Source organism: Mesocricetus auratus, unplaced genomic scaffold (assembly GCF_017639785.1).
Source record: "Mesocricetus auratus isolate SY011 unplaced genomic scaffold, BCM_Maur_2.0 Super-Scaffold_100037, whole genome shotgun sequence".
NCBI lineage: Eukaryota > Metazoa > Chordata > Mammalia > Rodentia > Cricetidae > Mesocricetus > Mesocricetus auratus.
This window is the reverse complement of record NW_024429215.1, coordinates 4,120,601-4,145,181: the sequence shown is the minus strand read 5'-3', so window position 1 is coordinate 4,145,181 and position 24,581 is coordinate 4,120,601. Positions and strand designations below refer to the sequence as shown.

At 37.9% G+C, this 24,581-nt stretch overlaps 1 protein-coding gene across 1 annotated transcript in view; it reads right to left on the bottom strand.

Annotated features, from left to right (window-relative positions):
- The window catches only part of LOC101825891 (zinc finger protein 260-like), a 41,951-nt gene extending 20,206 nt beyond the window's left edge, over positions 1-21,745 (bottom strand). Inside the window, 5 exon segments of the mRNA XM_040733825.1 lie at positions 17,092-18,069; positions 18,136-18,320; positions 18,507-18,870; positions 20,086-20,212; positions 21,716-21,745. Coding sequence (XP_040589759.1) covers positions 17,092-18,069; positions 18,136-18,320; positions 18,507-18,870; positions 20,086-20,212; positions 21,716-21,745 — 1,684 coding nt within the window.
- Between the last annotated feature and the right edge of the window lie 2,836 nt (positions 21,746-24,581).

The window sequence follows — 24,581 nt, the reverse complement described above, 5'->3', positions numbered from 1 at the left end:
ATTTTGTGGTGTACAAGTTTTCAAAATATGACCTGAAGATTCTCTGGATTTTCTCAGTGCCTGTTGTTATGACCCCCTTTTCATTTCTGATTTTGTTACTTTGCATGTTCTCTCTCTGCCTTTTGGTTAGTTTGGATAGAGGTTTGCCTATCTTGTTGATTTCTGAAAGAACCAATTCTTTGTTACATCGATTCTTTGTATTGTTTTCTTTGTTTCAATTTTATTGATTTCAGCCCTCAATTTGATTATTTCCTGGCATCTTCTCCTCCTAGGTGCTTGTGCTTCTTTTTGTTCTAGAGCTTTCAGTTGTGTTGTTAATTCTCTAGTGTGACTATTCTCCAGTTTTTTCATATTAGCACTTAGTGCTATGAATTTCCTTAGTACACTTTCAAAGTGTCCCATAAGTTTGGGTTTATTGTATCTTCATTTTCACTGAATTCTAGGAAGTCTTAAATTTCTTTTAATTTCTAATTTCCCCAGGAGTGGTACTATTATTCATTATTCAATTTCCATAAGTGTTTTGGGTTAATGCAATTTGATTCAACAGGATAGGACATCCTTTATCCTGTGGTTGTACATGCAAGTGCAGATTGTGTTCCTCTTGAGTAGTATCTGTGTAATTTAGAGTTTCATGATGTCAATTATCTTTGAGTCTCTTTTGTCCCTGTAAATGTTTCCTTCCTCATATTATTGTATGTAATCCTGGTGAAGCTCAATGGGTCAACAAGGTGAACATTACTATCATCCACATTAGTTTCTGTTGTGTGTTTTTAGTTTAGTGAGTAGATGGATTTGCATTATCCCAGGAAATGATTCTCATGCAACATGTGCTGACACCATTTGTTTATCCTTAAGATTTCTTGTCCAAAGACTTTAAAGAAACAGTTGGAGTCAACTACAGTAAGGAATATTTGTATTTGCTGACTGTTCTAGGATTACTGCAATAGCAATACCAGGTGCTGTTAAAGGGACTCAACACAGGCAGATTGTATAGGCTTAGGGAGCCTCTGAAAAGTAGGTGCTTTATAGCTACATTCAGGGAAGACAGAAAGCAGTCTGCTGATGGGGGAAGTCCTTCTGTGTATGTGTTTATCTTATTGGTTGTTGACTAAAACACTGTTGGCTAATAGGGAAGCAAGATAGGTGGGACAAGGAAACGAGGATTCTGGGAAAGAGAGGAACAGTTAATCGCCAGGTCATAACTTCTATTAGTTTCTTTGTTAAGTTTCTGTCTGGTATTCCTGTCTAGTGGTGAGAATGGGGTGTTGAAGTCTGCCACTGTAAGTGTGTGCAGCTTTATATGTGATTTGAGTTTTAAGAAAGTTTCTTTTGCAAATGTGGTTGCCTTTGTATTTGGGGCACAGATGTTAAGAACTGAAATTTCATTTTGGCGGATTTCTCCTGTGATGAGTAAGAAATGACCTCCTTCATCTCTTTTATTTTAAAGTCTAATTTGTTAGAAATTAGGATTGCTACCCCCACTTGTTTCTTGGGTCTAATTAATTGGAAAATCTTCCCAACACATAACTCTGAGGTAATGTCTGTATTTGAGGTTGGAGGTGTGTTTCTTTTTTCCTTTCAATATATGTTTTTATTTAAGTTAGAAACATGCATGCTTTGCCTGTCAATCCCAGCTCCCTCTCCCACTCCTCCTCCCTTGTCCCTCCAATAGCGCCCCCAGCCCTTGGCCCAATCCCTACATCATTCCCCAGGGAGGGTGAGGCCCTCCTTAGGGGGATCTCCAGAATGTGTCATTTCATTCGGGGAGGACCTATGGCCTTAACAATGTGTCTAGGCTGAGAGAGCATCCCTCTATGTGGAATGGAGTCCCAAAGTTCATTTGTATGCCATGGTGAACACTGATCTACTACTACCCAATGATGGGAGATGTCATTCTGTAAATCAGTCTCTTTTATTGGTTGTTAAATAAAGCACTGTTGGCTAAAAGGGAAGCAAGATAGGTGGGACTAGGAGTCAAGGAGAATTCTGGGAAAGAGAGGCAGTCAGATATGATGTAATCCACCAGAGGAGTAAGAGGTCCAGACCATTATCTCTGGTAAGAGAAATACTTAGATTAACAATTATGTGTTAAATACTTAAGTCAGAGCTAGTCAGTAAGAAACCAAGCAAATGGCCAACAGCTTCACAGTTAATAGTGTCCTGTGTGCTATTTGGATATTCAGACAGCATGGTAGGGCCCAGGAGACTCCTGGGGAAACCTACACTCCACAACCCAAGGCCTCAGAGATTTCTGAGGCCTCCTCACTGACAATGCATTGGTGGAGGCTGGATCAGTTCCCTGTTGACCACTGAGCCACCTGTCTGGGGTTCAAGCACTCCCCCTTGTCCGTTCAGCTGTCTTTATGGGTTTCACCAGAAAGATCTTGACCCCTTTGATCATAACTCCTCCATCTCTGTGACTGGGTTCCAGGGATTCAGTTCATTGTTTAGCTATGGGTATCTGTCTCTGCTTCCATTCTAGGATGGCATATGAGGTAGTCATCAACATTATCATCAGGGATTGGCTATATTAATAGACATTAGTAGTCTCTGCACTAATGCTTAGTTTGCCAGTTGGTGTTATCCTTGTAGATGTCTGGAAATCTCACCAGTGCCAACTCTGTCCTCAAACCTATAAGGATTCCATCTATTATGTATCTCTCATCCTGCTCTCCTCTATTCTTACCCCAACTAAACCTTCCTGCTCCCCCATGCGTTCTTTTCCCTTCTTCTCCCTCTCTCTTTTTCCTGGTTTCTCCCCCCCTATATTCCCCATCTGCTCAGGAGCTTGCCTCATTCCATTTCTCTGGGATATCATGCATATCTCTTGGGAACCTCCCTGTTTCCCAGAGTTATTGGCACTGGGATTGTAGGCTGACATTCCCCTGATCCATGTCTAAAATCCATATATGATGAGTACATACCATGTTTGTCTTTTTATGACTGGGTTACCTCACTCAGAATGATTTCTTCTGGTGCTATCAATTTGCCTGAAAATTTCAAGATTCCATTGTTTTTTTCCGCTGAATAGTACTCCATTGTGTAAATGTACCATTTTCTCTATCCACTCTTCAGTTGAGGGGCATCTAGTTTGCTTCCAGGATCTATCTATAACATATAATGCTGCTATGAACATAGTAGAACAGACATACTTGTTGTATGAATGTACATCTTTTGGGTATATGCCTAAGAGTGGAATTGCTGGGTCTTGTGGTTGACTGATTCCCATTTTCCTGAGGAGTCTTCATACTGATTTTCAAAGTGGCTGTATGAGTCAGCACTGCCACCAGCAGTGAAGGGGTGTTCCCCTTTCTCCACAACCTATCCAGCATAAACTGTCATTGGAATTTTTGATTTTAGCCATTCTGACAAGAGTAAATTGATATCTCAGGGTTGTTTTGATTTGCATTTCCCTAATGGATAAGGATTTCTGAAGTGTCTCTCAGACATTTTAGACTCCTCTATCGAGAATTCTGTATTTAGTTTAGCCCCCTGATGTTGCAATGATAAATGGCATACTTGAGGGTATAGGTAAATGTTTACTGTAGAAATTACAAGAGAGAAATGAGCAACCCTGTTGAGTTGAGCAGTTTCCCACCACTGAACTGGAAGCTGGAAAAGTGGCGAGCACACTGCTGTTCCTTCTTTTATTCCTTCCTCCATACACGCCCCTAGCCATGCCCAAAAGTGTGTATGGTTAGCGACGCAGTTCTGCCCTTTCATTACCACATCCATATGCGTCTTTAGAGTGCCACATGCTAATGGCAGAGTCCTTTCCCCCCCCCAATTTTTAATTGGACCCTTTGGTGTTTTGGAGACTTGCTTCTTAAGTTCTTTGTAGATTTTGGAGATCAACCCAATGTCAAATGTGGGGTTACTGAATTTCTTTTCCCAATCTGTGGGTTACCTTTTTGTCTTGCTGACTTTGACCTTTACCTTACAGAGCTACTCAGTTTCAGGAGGTCCCATTTATTAATTGTCAATCTCAGCGTTTGTGCTACTGGTGTTATGTTGAGGAAGCATACTCCTGTACCAGTTCGTTCAAGGGTATCTTCCACTTTCTCTTCTAACATGTTCATTTATGTTGAGGTCTTTGATCCATTTGGACTTAAATTTGGTGCATGGGGATAAACATGGATATATTTGCAGTCTTCTACATGCCAATATTCACTTATGCCAGCACCATTTGTTGATAATGCTATCTTTTTTAAATTGTATAATTTTAGCTTCTTTGTGGAAAATCTGCTATTCATAGGTTTGTGGATTAATCTCAGGGTGTTCAATTTGATTCCATTGTTCGATCTGTGTATTTTTGTACCAATACCAAGCTGTTTTCAGGACTATATCTCTATAATAGAGCTTGAAGTCATGAATGGTGATGCCTCTAGATGTTGCTTTGTTGATCAGGTTTGCTTTATATATTACTTTACATTTTTCCTAAGTTGCTCTTAATATTCTTTATTTATTCTGTATGTTTATGGTCTTTATTATGTGACAAGGGGACTTTTTTTGGTCCACTCTATTTGGTGTTCTGTAGGCTTCTTGTACCTTCATTGTCATGTCTTTCTTTAGGTTGGGAAAGTTTCCTCCTATGATTTTGTTGAATATGTTTTCTGCCCCTTTGAGGTGGTTTTCTTCACTTTCTTCTATCCCTATTATCCATTTTTGTTTTTTGTTTTTGTTTTTGTTTTTGTTTTTTTTTTTGCTTTTTTGAGACAGGGTTTCTGTGTAATGTTTTGTAGACTGTCCTGGAATTGGGTCTGTAGACTAGGCTGGACTCGAACTTACAGAGATCCACCTGCGTCTGCCTGCCGAGTGCTGGTATTAAAGGCGTGCGCCACCAATGCCCGGCTATCCCTATTATTCTTAGGTTTGATCTTTTCATGGTGTCCCATATTTCCTGTATATTTTGTGTTAGGAACTTGTTGTACTTAAGATTTTCTTTGGTCAATAAATCTCTTTCTTCTAGTGCATCTTCAACACCTGAAATTCTCTCTTCCATCTCTTGTATTTTGTTGGTTGTGCTTGCATCTGTAGTTCCTTACCATTTGCCCCGCTTTTCTATTTCCAGCCTTCCTTCAGACTGTGTTTTTTTATTGTCTCTATTTCAGTTTTCAACCCTTGCACTGTTAGAAGTGTTTCTTGTAATATTTGATTTGTCTTTTCATCCATTTGTTGCACTTCTTGTCTTTTTTTGGTTTGTTTTTTCTTCCATTTCTTTGAGGGATGTTCCTATATCCTCTTTGAGAGCCTCTATCATTTTCATGAAGGTGTTTTTAAGGTCATTCTCTTCTGCTTCATTTACATTTTAATGTTGGAATCTTGCTGTTGTGGAACCTGTAGAATCTGGCGCTGTCATGTTTGTTTTACTGTTGCTTAGTATGGTTCTGTATTGTCTCCTTCCCATCCCTTCTTCAGGTGGGTGCAGATAGAGCCTCTTCCTTGCCCAGGGGGTTAGGGGAACAGATACATTTAATAAAGTACATTCATGGAAAATATACAAATCAAAAGTTAGAAGACAAAGCCTAGAGCACAGATACATTTATTAGTAAGTTTTTCATGTTGTAGAATGTCAGTTCCAGAATATATCATAAAATAAAAAGAATCAAAGGCAATAAAAGAAATTAATTTGTATGAATAAGCAAATAGTTTGAATAGATTATGCTAAGAAGCTGCTACAATGACCAGTAAGTACCCATTAACAATGCTGTACACATTCGTCATGAAAAATTGCTCACCAAATATACACTGAGATCCCCTCTCTGCTTAGTCACTCTCCACACTAAGTATTTCAACAAAATATAACCTGCAGAAAATACAAGAGAAAGAACTCAGAGAAACAATGGCAGTGAGAATCCAACCTACTGCAGCTGCCATTCAGGTCAGTGTAAAGCTTCTTCAATAACCAAGTAAGCAAAAAATTCATGTAAGTATCCATTCCATTTCACATGCAGTTTTGCAGTCTTGTAAAGATGAACTACTCAGTGAGCAATGTGTGTGCGAACAGCAACAGCAGATAGAGAACAGAATAATGCATTTCAGCACTGACACACATTTCATGTTCTCCTTCAAACCTGAGAACGTAACTGATAGGAGCTTTCTCTGATATAAGGATGTGGAGCAATTTATTTCAATAGGAATGGGGCTTTTCTGCAAAATAGAAACCTGCAAAATTCTATTCTGAGTTGATGTGAAATCTTGAACAAAAATCAAGGTAAAAAACTTTTAGAAGATGAAATGTTTTCAAATCTATTATATACACAAATATACATGGATATCTACTATCAAAATCTAAAAGTATATTTTTATATGAAAAATTCACTTCAATTTTAAGGATACAAAATGTGAAAAGGGAAGAAATTGCAGGGCAGTGGTGGCTCCAGACTTTCAGTTTCCCTCGGACCACCCAGAAATTCTTAACTGGTTCTGGACCATGATGATCTCTGAGTACAACAGGGAATGGAGGAATTCCTGGTTCCTTCAGCCTAGTTCACCCTAGAGGCTCCTCCTGGCTCTGCCCAAAACTCCTGGCTTCTGGTTTCCTGTCCTATAAAGCAGCCACCAACCACGGGATCATTTACATAATAGCTTTCATCAGGCAAGCTTACTGCACACACATACAACCTGCCCAAGCACCCAAACACGTCAAATCAAATCAAACCAAACCACATCCCCAAACCTAGTGGAGCATGGTCTGCTAGGACCACTTAAATCTCAACAAAGAGAGAAATGTTTAAATTATTTGCTTCTAACTTTGTCTGCCTAGAGATTGTCTGATGAGCAAACAGCTGTCTAATAAGTCTCCACTTCAAAGAACGAGAAAAAATAAAGAAAAAAAAACCCCAATCAAACAAAAAAGTAATGCTCACAAAAGACATTAAGGATATGGCACAAGGAGGCTTATTCTAATGCCTGGAGTTAATGTAACTCATGCAAATAGAAAAATGCAATCTGAGATTGCAGAAATCGCAAGGTGAATGCCCATCTATAATTCCCTCCAAAGATGAAGTATTTAAAAAAAACTGTGTAACATGTACAGAGTTATCCATGTAAGTCAGCAAATTTTAGGTTTTGAAAGAAGGAAAATTGATTTAATATAGTCACAACAGTCATACGGTAAATTTTCATCTTTGGTCATTGTGAAGGATTTTAGATTCATGAAATAGGAAGAACATACTTCAGTACAAGGTACATTAAAAGCCACAATCCTATATACACCATTAAACCCAATGTGGAAAAATGGAAATATTTTGAGACACCTCAAATCAGAGTGGTAATCTACTCTTTGCAAATTAACTCAGCACATGGTGTCAGTTGCTGCTCAGACAAGAGGAAAATGTCCATTTTAGAGCATTAAATAACGTATCCCAAACTGTTAGTAACAGAAAACTGAGTATCAACTGTTTCAAATATTCGATGGGAAAGTCCTGTTCTCATAATCTTTGAAATAAGCCACAAAGCTCAAGTTCTAAATCAGTTTGTGATTTATATATCAGCATGTTAAGAATGAGAAAAGGGTAGATGCCCTAGGACCAGCACAGTGTTTAAAAAATATGTTAGATCCTTAATGTTAGCATTCAAAGTGCTCCAAGTGTTGTGTATAGTTGTGGGGGGGAAGAGTTGTCAATGACCTTACTCAGATGTGGACACTCTATGACACAATACCAACCTGCCAGGCACAGTATGTCCCTACACTGATAGACACAGGACAATGAGAGCTACCAGAATCGATCGGCAGTATGCTGGTCAGCAAAGATGTACTTTCCCTCTGTCTTTTTCTCAAACAATATCCTCTCCTTGAACCCAAAGAGTATAAATGATTCTATGTAGTTTGTTACTTACAGAAAAGTTTCTGCATATGAAAACAATCACACCATCTATTGAACAAACCGAAAAGACATGGTAATAATCTGTGTCTCTCTGTGTTGTTGGGATTCAAGCAGATTTAGAGGCTTACAGAGAAATATGTGAATATCAAACACTCTATTTAACTGAAGTCAATGCTGAGAATTTTGGCATGCAGGTGGCTTGTTGCTTCCTTTTGCTTCCCAAAGCAGTGTCCTGTTGTGAAGAGAGATTTCTATGTAATGAAATGAATTCTATTTGGATTTTAGAACTGATCGACAAGAAGAAATATTTGCAAAACATAGGAAACCTGGCCAAGAGCCTATGACTGGAATGGTGACAGCCCATAAGAGAGGATACACACATGATATTATGCTACACCTGTAAGTGCTCACAGTGCTTTTACAAGAATATTTTCACACCATAACCTTGTGCTGACTTCAGCTTCTGTTCAAGTAACTTTTTATGAAATATGCAACCATTATTTCAGGGATTGATAACTAGCACATACAGAGACAGAGTGACAGTTGCCTAAACAGCCATAAAGAAAAAAAATCCATAGATATGGATCGAATCCAATCAATCTATCAGAAGAGGTAAGAAAGCATGGAGTCAGAAGAATAAGGAGTATGACTATGAAAAATAATACAGTAAATATTGCTCACAATAATAATCAGGAAACAGCTAAGGAAGCACAAAAAACCTAAGAGTATAGAACAATGTCACGGAATATCTTGACACTGATTCTTCCCACCTATGATTTCACCAACGCCACACAAGAAATAGCACCAAGAGAGGAAGAGGAGATTTGAAAACCCAAGCTTTGAAATCAGCAGATACAGAACCTTCCCAAGGAGCTGGGAGTATCTGAATTTTACCAAAACACTTAAAATGTATGTTAAAACAGAAGGCCTTATCAATTAATCATATGGAAAAATAATTATGCTCAAATAAAAGAATGAAACTTGGACCAGTTCAGTGATGCGAGAAAACTAAAGAGTGACATCAGGAGCAATACACAGACATATAGACACAGGAACCTAGTTTCTAAATAGGACTATAAATGAACAGGGTAAAAGAAGTAGGATGGACTAGTAAAACTGCATGCAGGATGGACTAGTAAAATCCTACCAGGAACATAAGCAATAGGGGAGAGGCAGCCTTAAATGGCTTTCCCCTATAATGAGATTGATGACTGCCTTATATGCCATCCTAGAGCCTTCAACCAGTAGCTGAAGGAAGCAGAAGCAGAAACAGAGATTCACAGCTAAGCACTGAGATGTAGTTCTGTAGGCAACAACAACAACAACAACAAAAAACAAACAAAAGAAAACCTTTGTCTATATGTGCATGGGCAAAATACTACGCGTGAACCAAAGGGAGATTTTTCTGATACAGGGGAGTGATCCTAATTATTCAAATGATGCTTTATAAATATGTTTCAGTCTATGGTGAGTTTCCTATGATAAAAACAATGTGGCCTGATATCCTCCCACAGCATGCTTACTGAGATTGCCTTGATATAAACTGTAACAAAATAACACAGCCTATGAAGACACATTTCTGACTATTGTGTTGAAATTCTTGATTGCAGACATCATAGATGGAAAATTACTGGGCAGTAAAATGTAACCTTTGTAAATGTTAATATTTCACCCATGATTGGAACACTCACCAAAATATAATTTCTGATGCAATAAAACCTGCACATATTTCTCATGTGATTACTAACTTCAAAGCTCACTGTGAATGCCAATTCCCTAGAGCCAAAAGACACTCTGTTGATGTCAAAGCCCCATGTTGCCATAAAGACCATGGGTATACACAGTTGTGGGCCACCACCTGTGACCAGTTTAGTGTCCAAGGGCCATGCTACCAGATGGGCCATATTGATCGGGGTGGCCAGTCCTCCCACTGGGAGGCATCTGTCTTGGGCTGAAGCCAGGAGATATGTCTGGTTCCAAAGCCCTACAGTCCTCAGGATCTGACTTGATATCCATGACATCAAATACCACAAAATACAACTCAATATCTGGGGTATGGACTGGTATCTTGGGCCATGTTGGTGTCTATTTGCCACACTGCCACTGGAGCCTTACCAATTAGAGTGGCTTTAGATACTAACAGGTACCATGGTCACACCCAAATTGGGGCTGCTGCCTGGGGCCAAGTCTCTGTACATCTTCTTCCACAATTAGGGCCAGTAATGCCTTCAGCCTATGGTAACAACTATGGCCTCATAGATGTCCGTGGTCTATGTGGCATGCTGTGGCCATGTTGAATTCCATGGTCCATGCCATGGTGTCATCTGTGCCTGGGATGCTGCTGAGGACCATGTCCGTGTCCACAGCCCTACCATAGTCAGGATCTGTGTTGATTTCTGTGCCTGATGATATCATCAAAAACAGTGCCAAGGAAGGGGAAATTTTCTACTTCAGTCAAGAAAAGCAACTGAGGTTAGGCAGGTGGCAAAGGAGTTCCTGTGAGGCCAGAAGGAGCCATTGTCTGGAATTCTGATGGTGAATACTGGACCGCCTTGGAGACTGCAATTCGTTGGAGATGCCAGGTCTCTGAGGTAACTGTCTAGAAGTGCTCTAGAAAGGCAATAAAGCTAGCCCAACACAGCAGGAATGGAAGGACCTTCTAAGTCTACTGCACTGAACATGGACTAACAAGATATTGACTTCCCCACCTTTTCTCTTTGGTCTTACTTTAAAATATTTTTCTCACTATGAAACTTTACCTCCATTTTGGAGTGGTAATGTGTATTCTTTTCCATTTCATGTTGAAACAATATTTTTGTTTTATAGCATGTTACATTGAAGAGATTTCCTTGAGCCTTGGACAGACTTCACACTCTAAAACTGTGTTAAGACTATGAAAGATTGTGGGGAATATTGTGGTCTCACTGAATGTATTTTTCATTAAATACAGCTATGCATACATGTGGGTCAGAGTGTAGAATGTGATAGTCTAAATGGTAAAGTACTCCATGCTATTGGAATATGTGGTTTTTGGTTTACAATATAAAGTTTGCCGGGAGATCAGGGTGCATGGATAGCCAATATATAGCCATTGAAGCCATGCAGTGTTGACAGACACCTTTAATTCCAGCCCTACTGAGACAGAGGCAGGAAGATAACTATGAGTTCAAGGACATCCTGGGCTACATGATAATGATTCTGTCTATAAGAGAGAGTCAGGTACTGGTGGCTTACACCTATAATTCCAGAAGTTGGGAGTCAGACTCCTTTAAACCCTGCTCTACGGAAGTGGAGATGGGTGTGGCATGGCCGCTGAGAGAGAAAAATAAGGTGGGAGGAGACAGGAGCTCAGCTCACTCTGTTTGTGGTTTTTTAGAATCAGAGTAAAGTTTGAGGATTTCTAGAGACAGGATTGTCCATTTGGTCTGAGGATTTGGTATAGAGAAGAAGGAGAGCCTGGTTGCTCTGCTCCTCTGATCTTTCAGCTTTTACTCCTATATCTCACTTGGGATAATTATTATTAGGACCAAATAGAATTTGAGCTACACTACCCCTAATGTTCATATACTTGAATGCTTGCATTCCAGTTAGTGGAAATATTTGGTAAACATTAGGGCATGTAGATTTCAGCCCACTGCACACATAAACAGGCACATTTAAGTGCATTTATTCTCCTCTTCCTCCTCCATCTTATTTTTTTGTACTGAGAATGGAAAAGCTGACTTCCCACTGCCAAGACCACATACTCGGGTCTGCCAACCAGAGAGAATCATATTATTGCCACATTGAATAACATTTCTCACCTGACTCACACATGCATGCAGCTCTGATACGAACTCTTTGTTCATAACACAATGTCATGTCAGGGTTGTAAAAAGTTAAGAATGCAGGCATAGCTGATCTGATTTATATATCTGTCACAGGAATGTCACTGCATGCACACAAAAAGCCTGTAAAAAAGATTAACCAAGCTCAAATCCCACTATGGGTGAAAGGGTTACCCACACCATTCTTAAATGTTACAAGGATATATACGCATGGCACAGGAAAACTGGCCAATAGCCAGTGATGGTGAAGGGCACAGGCCCTATGAGGGAATCTGTTCCTCATATTTTCTTACACGTACATATGTTCAAACTGCCTTTGACACTCATGTCTTGGTCCTGCTTTCAATCTAGGTCTAAGAAACATTGTTTTTACTGGGCAAAAGTTATTTCAATGAATCATAACTGGTGAAATACAGATCGCAATCCACAGTTTACTGGGGAGGCTACGAGCAGAATTCCATATTCCCCTTCTAAATTACAGAGAACATTAGAGAAGAGGGGGAAAACAATTTTAAGATCTAGAGGATTGGGAAGTGACATATGAAAAATTCTCACGCCATATGACATGGCAGAAGGAATTATGGGTATATCAAGGCCTGGATGCCTGGCTACCTTGTCCAAAACCATAAATGAAATTGGAGGAAAGCTGGGAAGAAGACATGTCTAACTAGGAAGGGAAGACAGAGGATGACAAAGGGGTAATGGTGAATGAATCTACCTATGACATAATTAAATATCACTATTTGTTACTGAGAACATTTGAACAGAATTAATACTACAAACTATAAGAGGACATATCAATGTCTGTTTGGAGGCACAATACTTCATCATCTATATAACTAAACAGTAGGAAAAATTTTACAATACTTTTTCTTGCTTCTATTCTTGAACCAAAGCTGAACAGTAAGTGAAACATAGCTAAAAGAAATGAAAAGGAAAAAAGCTAACCAAGTACAAGATACACATGTAAGATGGAAGCTTGGGTTCAGCTCATTACTTAACCAAGGGAGTCTGTCTCTTCTACCATCAGCCACTAAATGAAGTTTCTGTTTCCCAGACTCTCTGGCCATGGGATTGTAGGCTGGCATTCCCGAGATCTAAGTCTAAAATCCATATATGAGAGAGTACATGCCATGTTTCTCCTTTTTTAAACTGGAAAATAAAATTAAAAAAATCAAACATTCTAAGGTGATACAGTCCAAAAAAATAAAAAATAAAAAAAATAGAAAAAAAAAAGATGGAAGCTTGGATTTACTGAAGGATTTGAGGGCAGCAAATTAGGCAAATTTGCTTTTACATGCAATAGAATATGTTATTGCCAAAATCACACGGATAGACTGATGTGGATGTCCTGTGTATATGTCAATAAAGCACTGTTGGTCAATAGGTAAGCAAGATAGGTGGATTCTGGGTAGGAGAAACACAGTGAGTCAAGATGTAAATGCCATAGGGGTAAGAGGCCAGAAAACTTTTCCCTGGTAAGAGAAATACTTACATTAACAATTATGCGATAAATACTTAAGTCAGAGCTATCCAGTAAGAAAAAAGCAAGGCCAACAGCTCCATAATTAATACAGCATATTGTGTATTATTTGGGGACTAAAACATGGCACAGCCCATGTGACTGGCAGAGAAAAAGCAAAGCAGCTGGCTGGCAAGGAAAAGGCTTCTTCCTACAAATTGTGTCACCATGTGGGATTGAATTTCCATGTAGAACGACAGAAGCTTTAAAGGAATTTTAGAAACAAAAGAATGGGAGTCTTCCTGACTCAGCAGAAGCAAAGACAAAATCCAAAAACAAAACCAAAAACAAAATAAAAAACCAGCATGGTTCCTTTAAGGACCTCTGCTAAAAATTAACAATTGAAAAGTTGTACATATAGCTGGATGTGGCAGTGAACACATCTGCAAGCCAGCAGCTTTTGCTGGATGTCAGCGTAGACTGAGACAATGAGCTGGAATCATGCTTATGCCCACCATTTGGAAAACTACAGTTTAAACAGCCACGATTTTAACAGATAAGACACGTGGCCAGAAAAACATAAAGTTTTACAGTAAAGTCAGACTTGGATGAAGAAAAACCTATAAAGGTTTACAGTGTGTTTAAAAATATACATAGGATTGACAGAGAAAAAGAAATGACATAGTGGTAAATAAATAGAGAAGCCAGCTGTGGTGGCACACGCCAGTAGGATTTGCTCCAGAGGCCGAGGCAGGCAGGTTTCCAAAGAGAAACCATTTCTCAGAGAAAAATAAATAAAAGTAAAAGAAATAATGTAATAATAGATAAATAAATAAGCCACGTGAAGATCGAAAATAAACAGACAGTCTGGATACTGTATGCTATTGCGTTTTTCAGTTTTTTGATTGCTCAGAAAGGAACAACTATTAAACTACACTTGAGTATAAATGCTGCTAAGTTAATTCAACTTATACCTTTTAAAAATGCCTTGACTTCAAAATTTAAGTCTAAGGATATGTTACTTTGGAAAAGAGTTTTTGTTTAAATTTCTATAGAAAATGAATAGCTGTGGATTCCTTCCAGGCTTCTGTGGTTTGATGAAACAAGACCCCCAGAAGCAATGGCCCAAATGATTCAACATCTAAAACAGCTAAGATGATACACACCCCGAAAATAAGGACTTATACAGGTTTCTGAGTTTTGTCATGATCCTCATGGTATGAACAGCACCCCCTTCCTGCACAAAGCAGTTTGGAATGAGCAGCATCAAAATCCCCATATTGTTTATAAATCTTTGTTTACATTTGAATGGAGGTGCTTATAATTTGTTAATGATCACAACCAATCTATTTTAAAGGAAAAAGGGGATTATGGTATGGAAATGAGTACTTTGTATTGGAATGGTTTTTCATTTATTGATACAAATTCAAGGTCAATTTTGTGATATGTATATTTCTCATTTTGATTAATTATTGTGCTTTTACTGGTCTTTTAGCATATAATGCATAATCAAATACAGACTATAGATAGTTATTTATATAATAGTTAGAACTTATAGTTAGGTCAGTTAGGTTTTCGAGATATACAGAGATATATTTGAGATAGATAGAAAGTCTTCAAACCTTTCAAAGACTTTCTGAAAATGGCATTTAAAATGGTTCAGGGTTTTTCTTGACAATGAGAAATGTCTGTTCCTGGTATCCCAATTATGTCTGAGAGGAAGATAGGCATTGAAGAAACTCGTTATGGAGTTTGCTTTCAACATGGCAAGATTAGCCATTTAGGCAAGAAACTGCTCTTTCCAAGACTGCTGGAATGTTGCTGTATAAACTGGATATGCAGTACCCACAGGAAAGTGACTGCTGAACTCAAATAATCCTTCAGGGTTCCTGCTTCATGGAAGACTCTACGAGACTTTCTGCAGGACCCAGAAAAATGACTGACAGACTGCCAATGCAGATGGACAGTTTGAAATTTCCTGCTTTGCTGAGAAGTGTTCCAGACACACTGTGGCCTATGGGCTGAAGATGGATGCCCCAACATTATAGAGGAACTACGGATGACTGTCCAGGAAGCAAGATGTCTCTGTCAATTCTAGTGATTATGTATTATCATTCTGTGGCCTTTGATGGAGTTGAAGACAGATAGTTATAATTGTAGTTTTCCTTAGTTATGATACCAGATGAGTGACCTATAGAACTTTGGACTCACAAGTATCAGATGGATGATATTTTCTTTAAATCTTGCTAAAATATTGTAAATGTGTTCTTCCTTGATAACTGTTCTGTTACATATAATTTGACTATGTTAAAGTTAAGACCTTACTTTTTGTTTAGACAGAAAAGAGATGATGCGGAAGTCCTGTGTATATGTCAATAAAGCACTGTGGGCCAATAGGGCAGCAAGAAAGGTGCGACTAGGAGTCCAGGAGGATTCTGGATAGGAGAAACACAGAGAGTCATGATGTAACTGCCATAGGGGAAAGAAGCCCGGAAACTTCTCTCTGGTAAGAGAAATACTTAGATTAACAATTATGGGATAAATACTTAAGTCAGAGCAAGCCAGTAAGAAACAAACAAGGCCAACAGCTTCATAATTAATACAGCATTTTGTGTATTATTTGGGGGCTACAACATGGTAGAGCTCAGGCAACTGGCATAGAAAAACCAAAGCTGCTGGGAAGGAAAATGTTTCTCTCTAGAATAAACTTTATATAATTAACTCAAATTCCACAACCACGATGCTCCAGATGACTTAGTTCACACACAAAAGAAAAGTGAATCTGACACATTTATACACAGAGCCAAGAAAGGCATAATATCTCAGTTATTAAGATCATTTGAAATATGTTATATTATATCTTAGGAACCCATGTGAAAGTGTCTAGAATCTCAAATGAGTCACAGACTATAGGCTGAGAACTGCTATGGTATTATCAAGTTCTTGTTTTCAACAAATTTGGAGAAACAATTAGTAAGTTGGGCATATGTTTGTGAAATACAATTCCTGGGGAGGTACAACTTGCGCATTCATCTACTTGCCCCATCTGGAAAATATAAACAAAATGAAGCTCAACTCAATGAACTAAAGAGCTTTATTAGAATTGAGTACAGGAATATGTGGAACCAGTTGCTTATCAGAGCATGAGGGACTCAAACACAGTTGCTATCATGGAATTCAAAACCAGCTATGAAACAGCTTATGAAAAATTCACACTGCATACATGTAAGCATATGTACAAGTTAAAGAGAATCCTTTCTTAGTGGTTAAATTATTCTTCTAAGGGTTATGACTTCTCTCAGCTTCTTCATTTGAGTTAAACACATTGAATCTTGTCAGTGCTGGGGAGTTCTTGAAGCTGTTTTGATTGCTGTGGTACTGCCCTAATCAGCTTTCTTTGAGAATGGATCATTCTCGTCTCCAGGACACTTACACAACAGTTCATACTTCAGGATTCTGCATTTCACCTTCATTAAGAACTATTTGAGGTTGAACAAATAATGTTTTAATCAAAATTGTCACAAATATCGATGCTTTCTAACATTTGAAAATAACTTAAAATTCTTTCATAAATTTGTCATGTTCATGATTCCGTAGTGTGGAGTGTCAGGTTTAGCAAAGGACAGGGTTTGATTGAAACACATAACAATTTTTTCCCATTGGAAATTTATCTGTGTTATGAATTTTCATAAACGTTCTTAGATCTGAGAGTCTGGAAAAGTCTTTTGCGTGTATATTACATTTTTAAGTTTTCTCTCCTGTGTGAATACTTGTATATGTAATCAAGATTATTTTTAGACAAAATATTTCTCAGGTTGATTTTTCTGGTGGTTAATATTATTAAAACATGGTTTTCACACTGTGTTGAAATATTCCAGAACACTTTCTAAGAACTGGAAACAACAGTAAAGGATTTCTCAAATTTGCTACATTTCTAAGGTGTTTTTGTGTATTCTGTAATGAGTTATAAGACAGCTTTTTCTGCTAAATGATTTGTTACACTCACTACATTTGTAAGGTTTCTCTCCTGTGTGGATTCTGTGATGAGTTCTAAGATGTTCTCTTCTTTTAAAGGATTTGCCACATTCACTACAATTGTAAGGTTTCTCTCCTGTGTGGACTCTCTGATGAGTTTTAAGTTTGTCTTTCTTGGAAAAGGATTTGTCACATTCACTACATTTGTACGGTTTCTCTCCTGTGTGGATTCTCTGATGAGTTTTAAGATGGTCACTTTTGGAAAAGGATTTGGCACATTCACTACAATTGTAAGGTTTCTCTCCTGTGTGAATTTTCTGATGAATTATAAGACTTCGTTTTGTGGTTAAGAATTTTTTGCATTCTCTATATTTGTAAGGTTTCTCTCCTGTGTGGATTCTCACATGAGTTGTAAGATAACATTTCTTGGAAAAGGATTTGTGACATTCACTACATTTGTAAGGTTTATCCTCTGTGTGGATTCCCTGATGAGCTCTCAGATAATCTTTTCTGTTAAAGGATTTGTCACATTCACTACATTTGTAAGGTTTCTCTCCTGTGTGGATTCTCAGATGAGTTGTGAGATAGCATTTCTTGGAAAAGGATTTCTCACATTCACTACATTTGTAAGGTTTCTCTCCTGTGTGCAATCTATGATGAGATGTAAGATCGTATTTCTTGAAATAGGATTTGTCACATTCACTACATTTGTAAGGTTTCTTTCCTGTGTGGATTCTCTGATGAGCTCTAAGATAGTCTTTTTTGAAAAAGGATTTTCCACATTCACTACAGTTGTAAGGTTTCTCTCCTGTGTGGATTCTCTGATGAGCTTTAAGATTATGCTTCTCAGTGAAAGATTTGTCACATTCAGGGCATTTGTAAGGCTTCTCTCCAGTATGGAATCTCTGATGAGTTGTAAGATGGTATTTCTTGAAAAATGTTTTGTCACATTCACTACATTTGTAAGACTTCTGTCCTGTGTGGAATATTTGACCAGTAGTAAGATTGTGTTTCTTGAAAAAGGATTTGTCACATTCACTACTTTTGTAAGGTTTCTCTCCTGTGTGGATTCTCTGACGTGTTGTAACATTACATTTCTCTGTGTAACATTTGTCACATTCACTACAATTGTAAGGTTTCTCTCTGGTGTGGATGTTGAAATTTCGTTCAAACTTTGATAAATAATTAAAGCACTTACCACACTCAGTACCTTTGTCAGGATTTTCTCTACAAAGGATTTTGTAATATATACTGAGTTGTGAAAAATTCAGAAAGGATTTACTACATCCACAATGCCTAATAAGGTTTGAGTGAGTCTTGAAGAATTCACATTGCATGCATTGATGTGGATGCTCTCCCCAATCAGTTTCTTTACGTTTTGTTTCTGTATTAGACTCAAAAAATGAATCATACTCTGCATTTTTGTAGTCTTCCTTTCCTATGTGAGTTCTTTGATTTTGGCTAAAGATGGAACACAAATACAAAAAGTTTACACTATCTTGATATTTGCAAGGTTCTTCCCCATCATTTCCAATTTTGTGTCTGTTGAGGTTTAAGGTTTCATTAGAGGCATCTCCGTGGTTACCAAATCTGTACTTGTTTTCATTTTTGGCAGTATCCATTGTGTAAAAAGGTATACACTGGCAGGATTCAGGAATCACTTTGCCAGATTCATTATATGTATAAGACTTCTCTTGAATAGTTTCATGGTCATGGATAAAATGCTTTGTGCCTTGGTGCAAGACTGTCTTCCATTTGCAACATATGCGATGGAACTCTGAAAAATTAGTACAATTGTGAATAATTGTAATTAATGCATGAGTAACAGATTCAGTACCTGATGTTATCATAGATTTTCTATGACATATAAACTAGTAGCTTTCAGGGACAGGACTCTTAACAGAGGACTTTTCTTTTTAAGAATCAATAAATGGATGTTCAGAATCTCTAATTTGATCTACAGTAAATCACAGTAACCAATAATGGCCTACTCATTGTTTTTTTCATTTATTTGACATCCTTCTACAGTTTCCCTTCCTCATAATTGTTGTATTCACTCTGCATGGCTCGCCATTATGCCCCAATAAATCCACCTCTGTTTGTGTTCTAAAAGAGGCAGATCTCACATGGATGTCAACAAAGCATTGCATACTAAGTTGAGGTATATCTAAGCTCCTCCCTTTGCATTAAGGCTGCTTGAAGCAATGAACTCTGAGGAATAGATTCCGGTTACCACGTCAAAGCATTAGAGAAAAGTTTTGATCCCACTGCCAGGAGTTCCACAAATAGACCAAACTAAACAACTGTCATACAAATTTAGATGACCTAAGTCATTCCGGTAAAGAGACTTCTAGTTCTAGATAAATACTGTCCATTGCAGCTGGTTCAGATTGGGAAGGAAAGAGCTTGAGAAAGACGATCTGTGAATGATCATATGAAGAATGATTCCCTACATCTTACGATTTGAGACAGAGTAACATAACTTGGAATTCATAAACCACATTTGCAGGGAACTAAACGTGTCCTCTCGCTTCAGGCTCTAAAGTAGAAATATTAATATCATGCTGTGCCAGTACTAATCATGGCAATCATAAAATAAATTAGTTAACCTCACAACCTTCTTATACCCAACAGCTCTTTCTCTAAAACCTTTTGCATTGTTTATAATAGTAGAAGAGTTAAATCCAGTAATAATATTAAAATATTCTAATTATGATAAGTATGGCAATATATTTCAATGCCCTGACAAGTCAATATTCTTTGAACTTTGAAATGTTCTTTGTATACTACAAACGAGGTAGAAAGAGATCACAGAGAAGAAAGCTTTCGTTACTCTTCTAGAGAACACAGAAAATGTAAATGAAACACCAGGTCTCTTGTTAACCAAATTTTCTTCATTTATGGGACTTTCTAGTTTCAGAGAGTTTACAGATACACAAAGTAGGGAAATGAAAAGGATGAATCAGAAAATCTATTAGAAGAGAACTCTTACCCACAAAAAGCAGATTCTTGTAATTCTCCAACATCACATCCATGTACAAAGCCCTCTGATCATAGTCTAGACATTCCCATTCTTCCTGTGAGAAGTCCACAGACACATCCCTGAGTGATAACAGACCCTGCAATGCAAAATTGCCTATTTACCATCCACTGCTTCACAAAATGATTTGTTGTATAAAAGAAAGCTAACGACCCATGAAGAGATGGCACACACCTTTAATCCAAGCATTCAGGAAGCAGAGGCAGGCTAGCCTGGTTGCAGGACAGCCTCCAAAGCCACAGAGAAACCTTGTCTGGAAACCTCCCCCTTATCAAGGAGACCTAATGAATTAGAGAGGTGTTTGTGATATAGATGAGGCATGTCAATTTCTCAAGGACATGTGTTTTCTAGAAGTCCCCCATGCCTACTCTTTTAAATACAATGTATACGTAGATATAGTACATTGCTTACATTAATTTGGTGTCTCTCCTCCATGAATATTCTGATGTTTTCTAAGACTTGCATACCACAAAATAATGCCAAATGACTAAATTTGTAAACTTTTGTCTCCTGTTTACAGTGTGCAATATCTTAAAGTCCTTTTAAATGTAACTAGATTGCCAGCACACACATGGCACTACAAAACAAGATGTCATCTCAGATCCTTGAGATTCTATGCTGCAACTTATAGGCAGTATTCATAGACAATACACATAATTTTTAGGAAACATATGGAAACACAGGCAATAATATTACAAATTAATTCTATTAAAAGATACTTTCTTTACCATTCAGGGACTATTGTACTTTTTTCTCTCTGTACAAACAGGATGACATAATAGTCTTGCAATCAGCAAACTTTTATGGAATACAACACACACATTTGAACTCTAGATGCAGTAATGTACCTTTATGAAATATGTGCTGATACCAAACAGAATCTCATTGTCATGTCTCAGATGGTAAGGTTATAATTAGCAAAAGTATGCTTTGAATTTGTACACCAGTCAACCTTGATTAAATATGGACACTACATGGATGCCGTCTGAAACTGTGTTCACATGACTCTATTCCAAAATTCTCAGTTCAGATCCTGAGGCCCAGTTATAATGCTGCACACTCTCTAGAACAAAGAGGTTTGATTCAGACTGCAGAATGCATGGATAAAATAAACTCACTTTTTGTTTAGTGTAAGGAGTGTAAAATCATTGCATATATCCAATGCTCTAAAAAACACATCTAATCAAGTACTTTGTGAAGCTGTTTTATGAGGAATAATTACAATGAACAGAAATGAAAATTTAAACCTCTTCTTTTCAACTGTATCTTCCTCTTCAGTATTTGAGCTAATTCATCTAGCAAGAATATAGCATAGACAATTATCATTTATGATTACTCCTTTTTTTGAAAAACTAGAATATACATTGTTATATAAAGTCACAAGCTCCCACCTGCATGAAGACATGGCTCAGAGGTAAGAGCCACATGATGTTCCTACAGAGATTCCTAATTTAATTCTCTCTAAACACATGACAATAACTACAATGTATGACTTCAGTGCCAATAGTTTGGTGCTGACCTCAGAGAAACAGGGGCATAAGGCATCATGAAGTTTACATTAAAATGTGAATATGACACTGACCTGGGGTGTATTTACCACAGAAGCATCCATTGTTCTTGTGTCTCTTCTCTTAGTGTCTTGGGAGAAAACTTGAGCTCTTACTGAATTTTCACATCTAGTTGTCAAAAATAGGAGGAAACACTATAAAATCAAAATATATACTTTACTAAGTAGTATTTACTTCAAATATAAGGATGCAAAGTGCTAAAGGTGAAGGAATTTTTCAAAAAGATTTCCTGTGAAGAGAGTTGGACATGATGACGGTAGCTAATAGAAAAGTTGATTGTATAAACATGCAAAACAAAGAGTATTACCAGGTGACCAAATGGTACATTTCCAGAAAGCTATGTGATCAAGAATGCATTTTCTGAAAATAGTTTCCAAATTATGAAACATTCCATGACAGAATTGTTGGAAGCAAACAGACAATGATGCAGAGAAGATTCAACGTCCCCCTTAAGAACGTCCCCCAGAAAACCAATAATGATTAGCAGGTTTGCAGAGAATCATTCATATAACAGAAGACACTCAGTCTTCTCAAACTTCAATCAGCATACTATACCGTGTCCCTTTCTTAGGAATACAACAAGTCTTCAAACCTACTAAAGATCAATGTTTAAAAGTATCTTCTCCTAACAGCATCAGTAGACAGAAAAGAGAAACATAAGACATAGGAATACTACCTAACTCAAATCATGATAGCATGTTTTCATTCAAACATTTGAGAATGCATGGAATGTTTATGTTCTGTGAAGGGTCTAAATAGTTTGTACCTAGAACTTCCCATGGAGCATAAATGAAACATAATTCTTGCCAATAGGATGAACATGGATAGAAAATATCAAGAGAAATGTCTCTTTGACCAAGGATTTCACTTTAACTGTGAGATGTGAGACCATTTCACATACAGTACAAACACTTGAATAGTAGTTTTCCAAGGAACACAGAGGATGAGCGAGGAGACTGCAAGAATCTATTCTCACCCCCAGAACCCTCACTGCTGCAGTTCTCCAGCAGGAGATCTCTGCAAAATTCACTGTGAGCATGGCTGAGGCATTTCCCACTCCTCCTACAAGAAATCCACTGTCACAGCATTGATATACACACAACAAACCCTGACATAAAACCAGTCTGGCCATGTGTAAATGGACAGTGAAGTTTTCTTCAACAAAAAGGAACATTTGCTGATACAGGTGACATATATATATATGTATATATATATATATATATATATATATATATATATATACCCTTATAATCTTTTCATCTAAACTGAGTTTGGTAACTTTAAAATTATGTGGCATGATATATTCTAACAGCATGTAAGTTGGCATTATCTCTACTTAACAACACAGTACATGAAGACATGTTTCTGAATGCTGTATTTACATCTTAGACTGAGTATGATGATGATGAATAATTTTGGGATGTAAAATGTTTAATGTTTATAACCATGAGTGCAACTATATGAAATATATTTTGTTTAATCATATCTGCATTGGTTCCTCATGTCATTATTATCTACAAAGCTCTCTCAGGATGCCCAGTCTCAGGGACAAAGGACACTGTCTGGAAGAGGCAAGTGGTAAAACAGGGGTTTCAGAAAGCATGGATGAATTTAAATTACAGGAGCCCTTGAATTGCCACCATAACAAACATATTCTGTTTGCAAACAACAGCCAATGCAAATGCTCTATGAAGTTATTTTAAGAATTATTTTATGACAGAATCATCTTCCCCTCCCTGCTAAAAGTGGCTTCTGGTTGTAAGTACTGTAAACTAGCCCTCTGCTGGTTCATTTACATAATAGCTTTCATCAGGTACACTTGCTACCCAGGCATAAAAGCTGCCCAAGCAACAAACTCATCAAATCAAATCAAAACAAATGAAACCAGCCGGGCGGTGGTGGTGCACTCCTTTAATCCCATCACTTGGGAGGCAGAGGCAGGCAGATCTCTGTGAGTTCGAGGCCAGGCTGGACCGACAGCCTCCAAAACAATACAGAGAAACCCTGTCTCATAAAACAAGCAAACAAACAAACAAAAAAAACAACAAATGAAACCAAACCAAACTCCAGAACCTAATTCAGCATGGTCTGCTGGTGCCACTTTAATCTCCTTTGTTTTTGTTTTATGTATATGGTATTTTGCTTTCATGTATATATATGCATCATACATGTACAGTGTCTGCAGAGGCCCAGAAGAGGGAGAGGTGGATCCCATTGGACTAGAGTGAATTAGTTGTGAACTGCCATTTTAATCTCAATACTTAACATGCAGAGAAATGTTTACCTTTTTTGCTTCTAACGATGCCTCCCTAGCCAGTTTCTGAGTAGCAAAAAACAACTCTATAATGAGCCCTCCACTTTAGAAAATGAGAAACAAACAGAAAAGGAAAAAACAACACCAAAAAGAAATGGATACAAATGCCCTTAAGAAAAGGGCATGGCCTAGGGACAGCAAGCAGGTCTATGCCCCTCACCCCACTTACCAAGCAACTGATAGTCAACTGATGGCACTCCTCCTAATCAGACATTCCTGCACCCACAGTGGGACCAATCAGAGTAATAGATATGCTTGCACCCACCAGAAAAGAACCTTGGACCGCTACCCACCAGGAGAGGAAGACACCCCACCTGAACCCACTGGAAAAAGGGATGGGAAGACAATATAAGAATGCATTCAATAGCAGGGTGGTGGTGGCACACTCCTTTAATACCAGCACTCAGGAGGCAGAGGCAGGCGGATCTCTGTGAGTTCGAGGCCAGGCTGGACCGACATACTCCAAAACAATACAGAAAAACCCTGTCTCGTAAAAAAACAAAAAAATTGCATTCAACATCAGGGCGGTGGTGGCATACACCTTTAATCCCAGCACTAGGGAGACA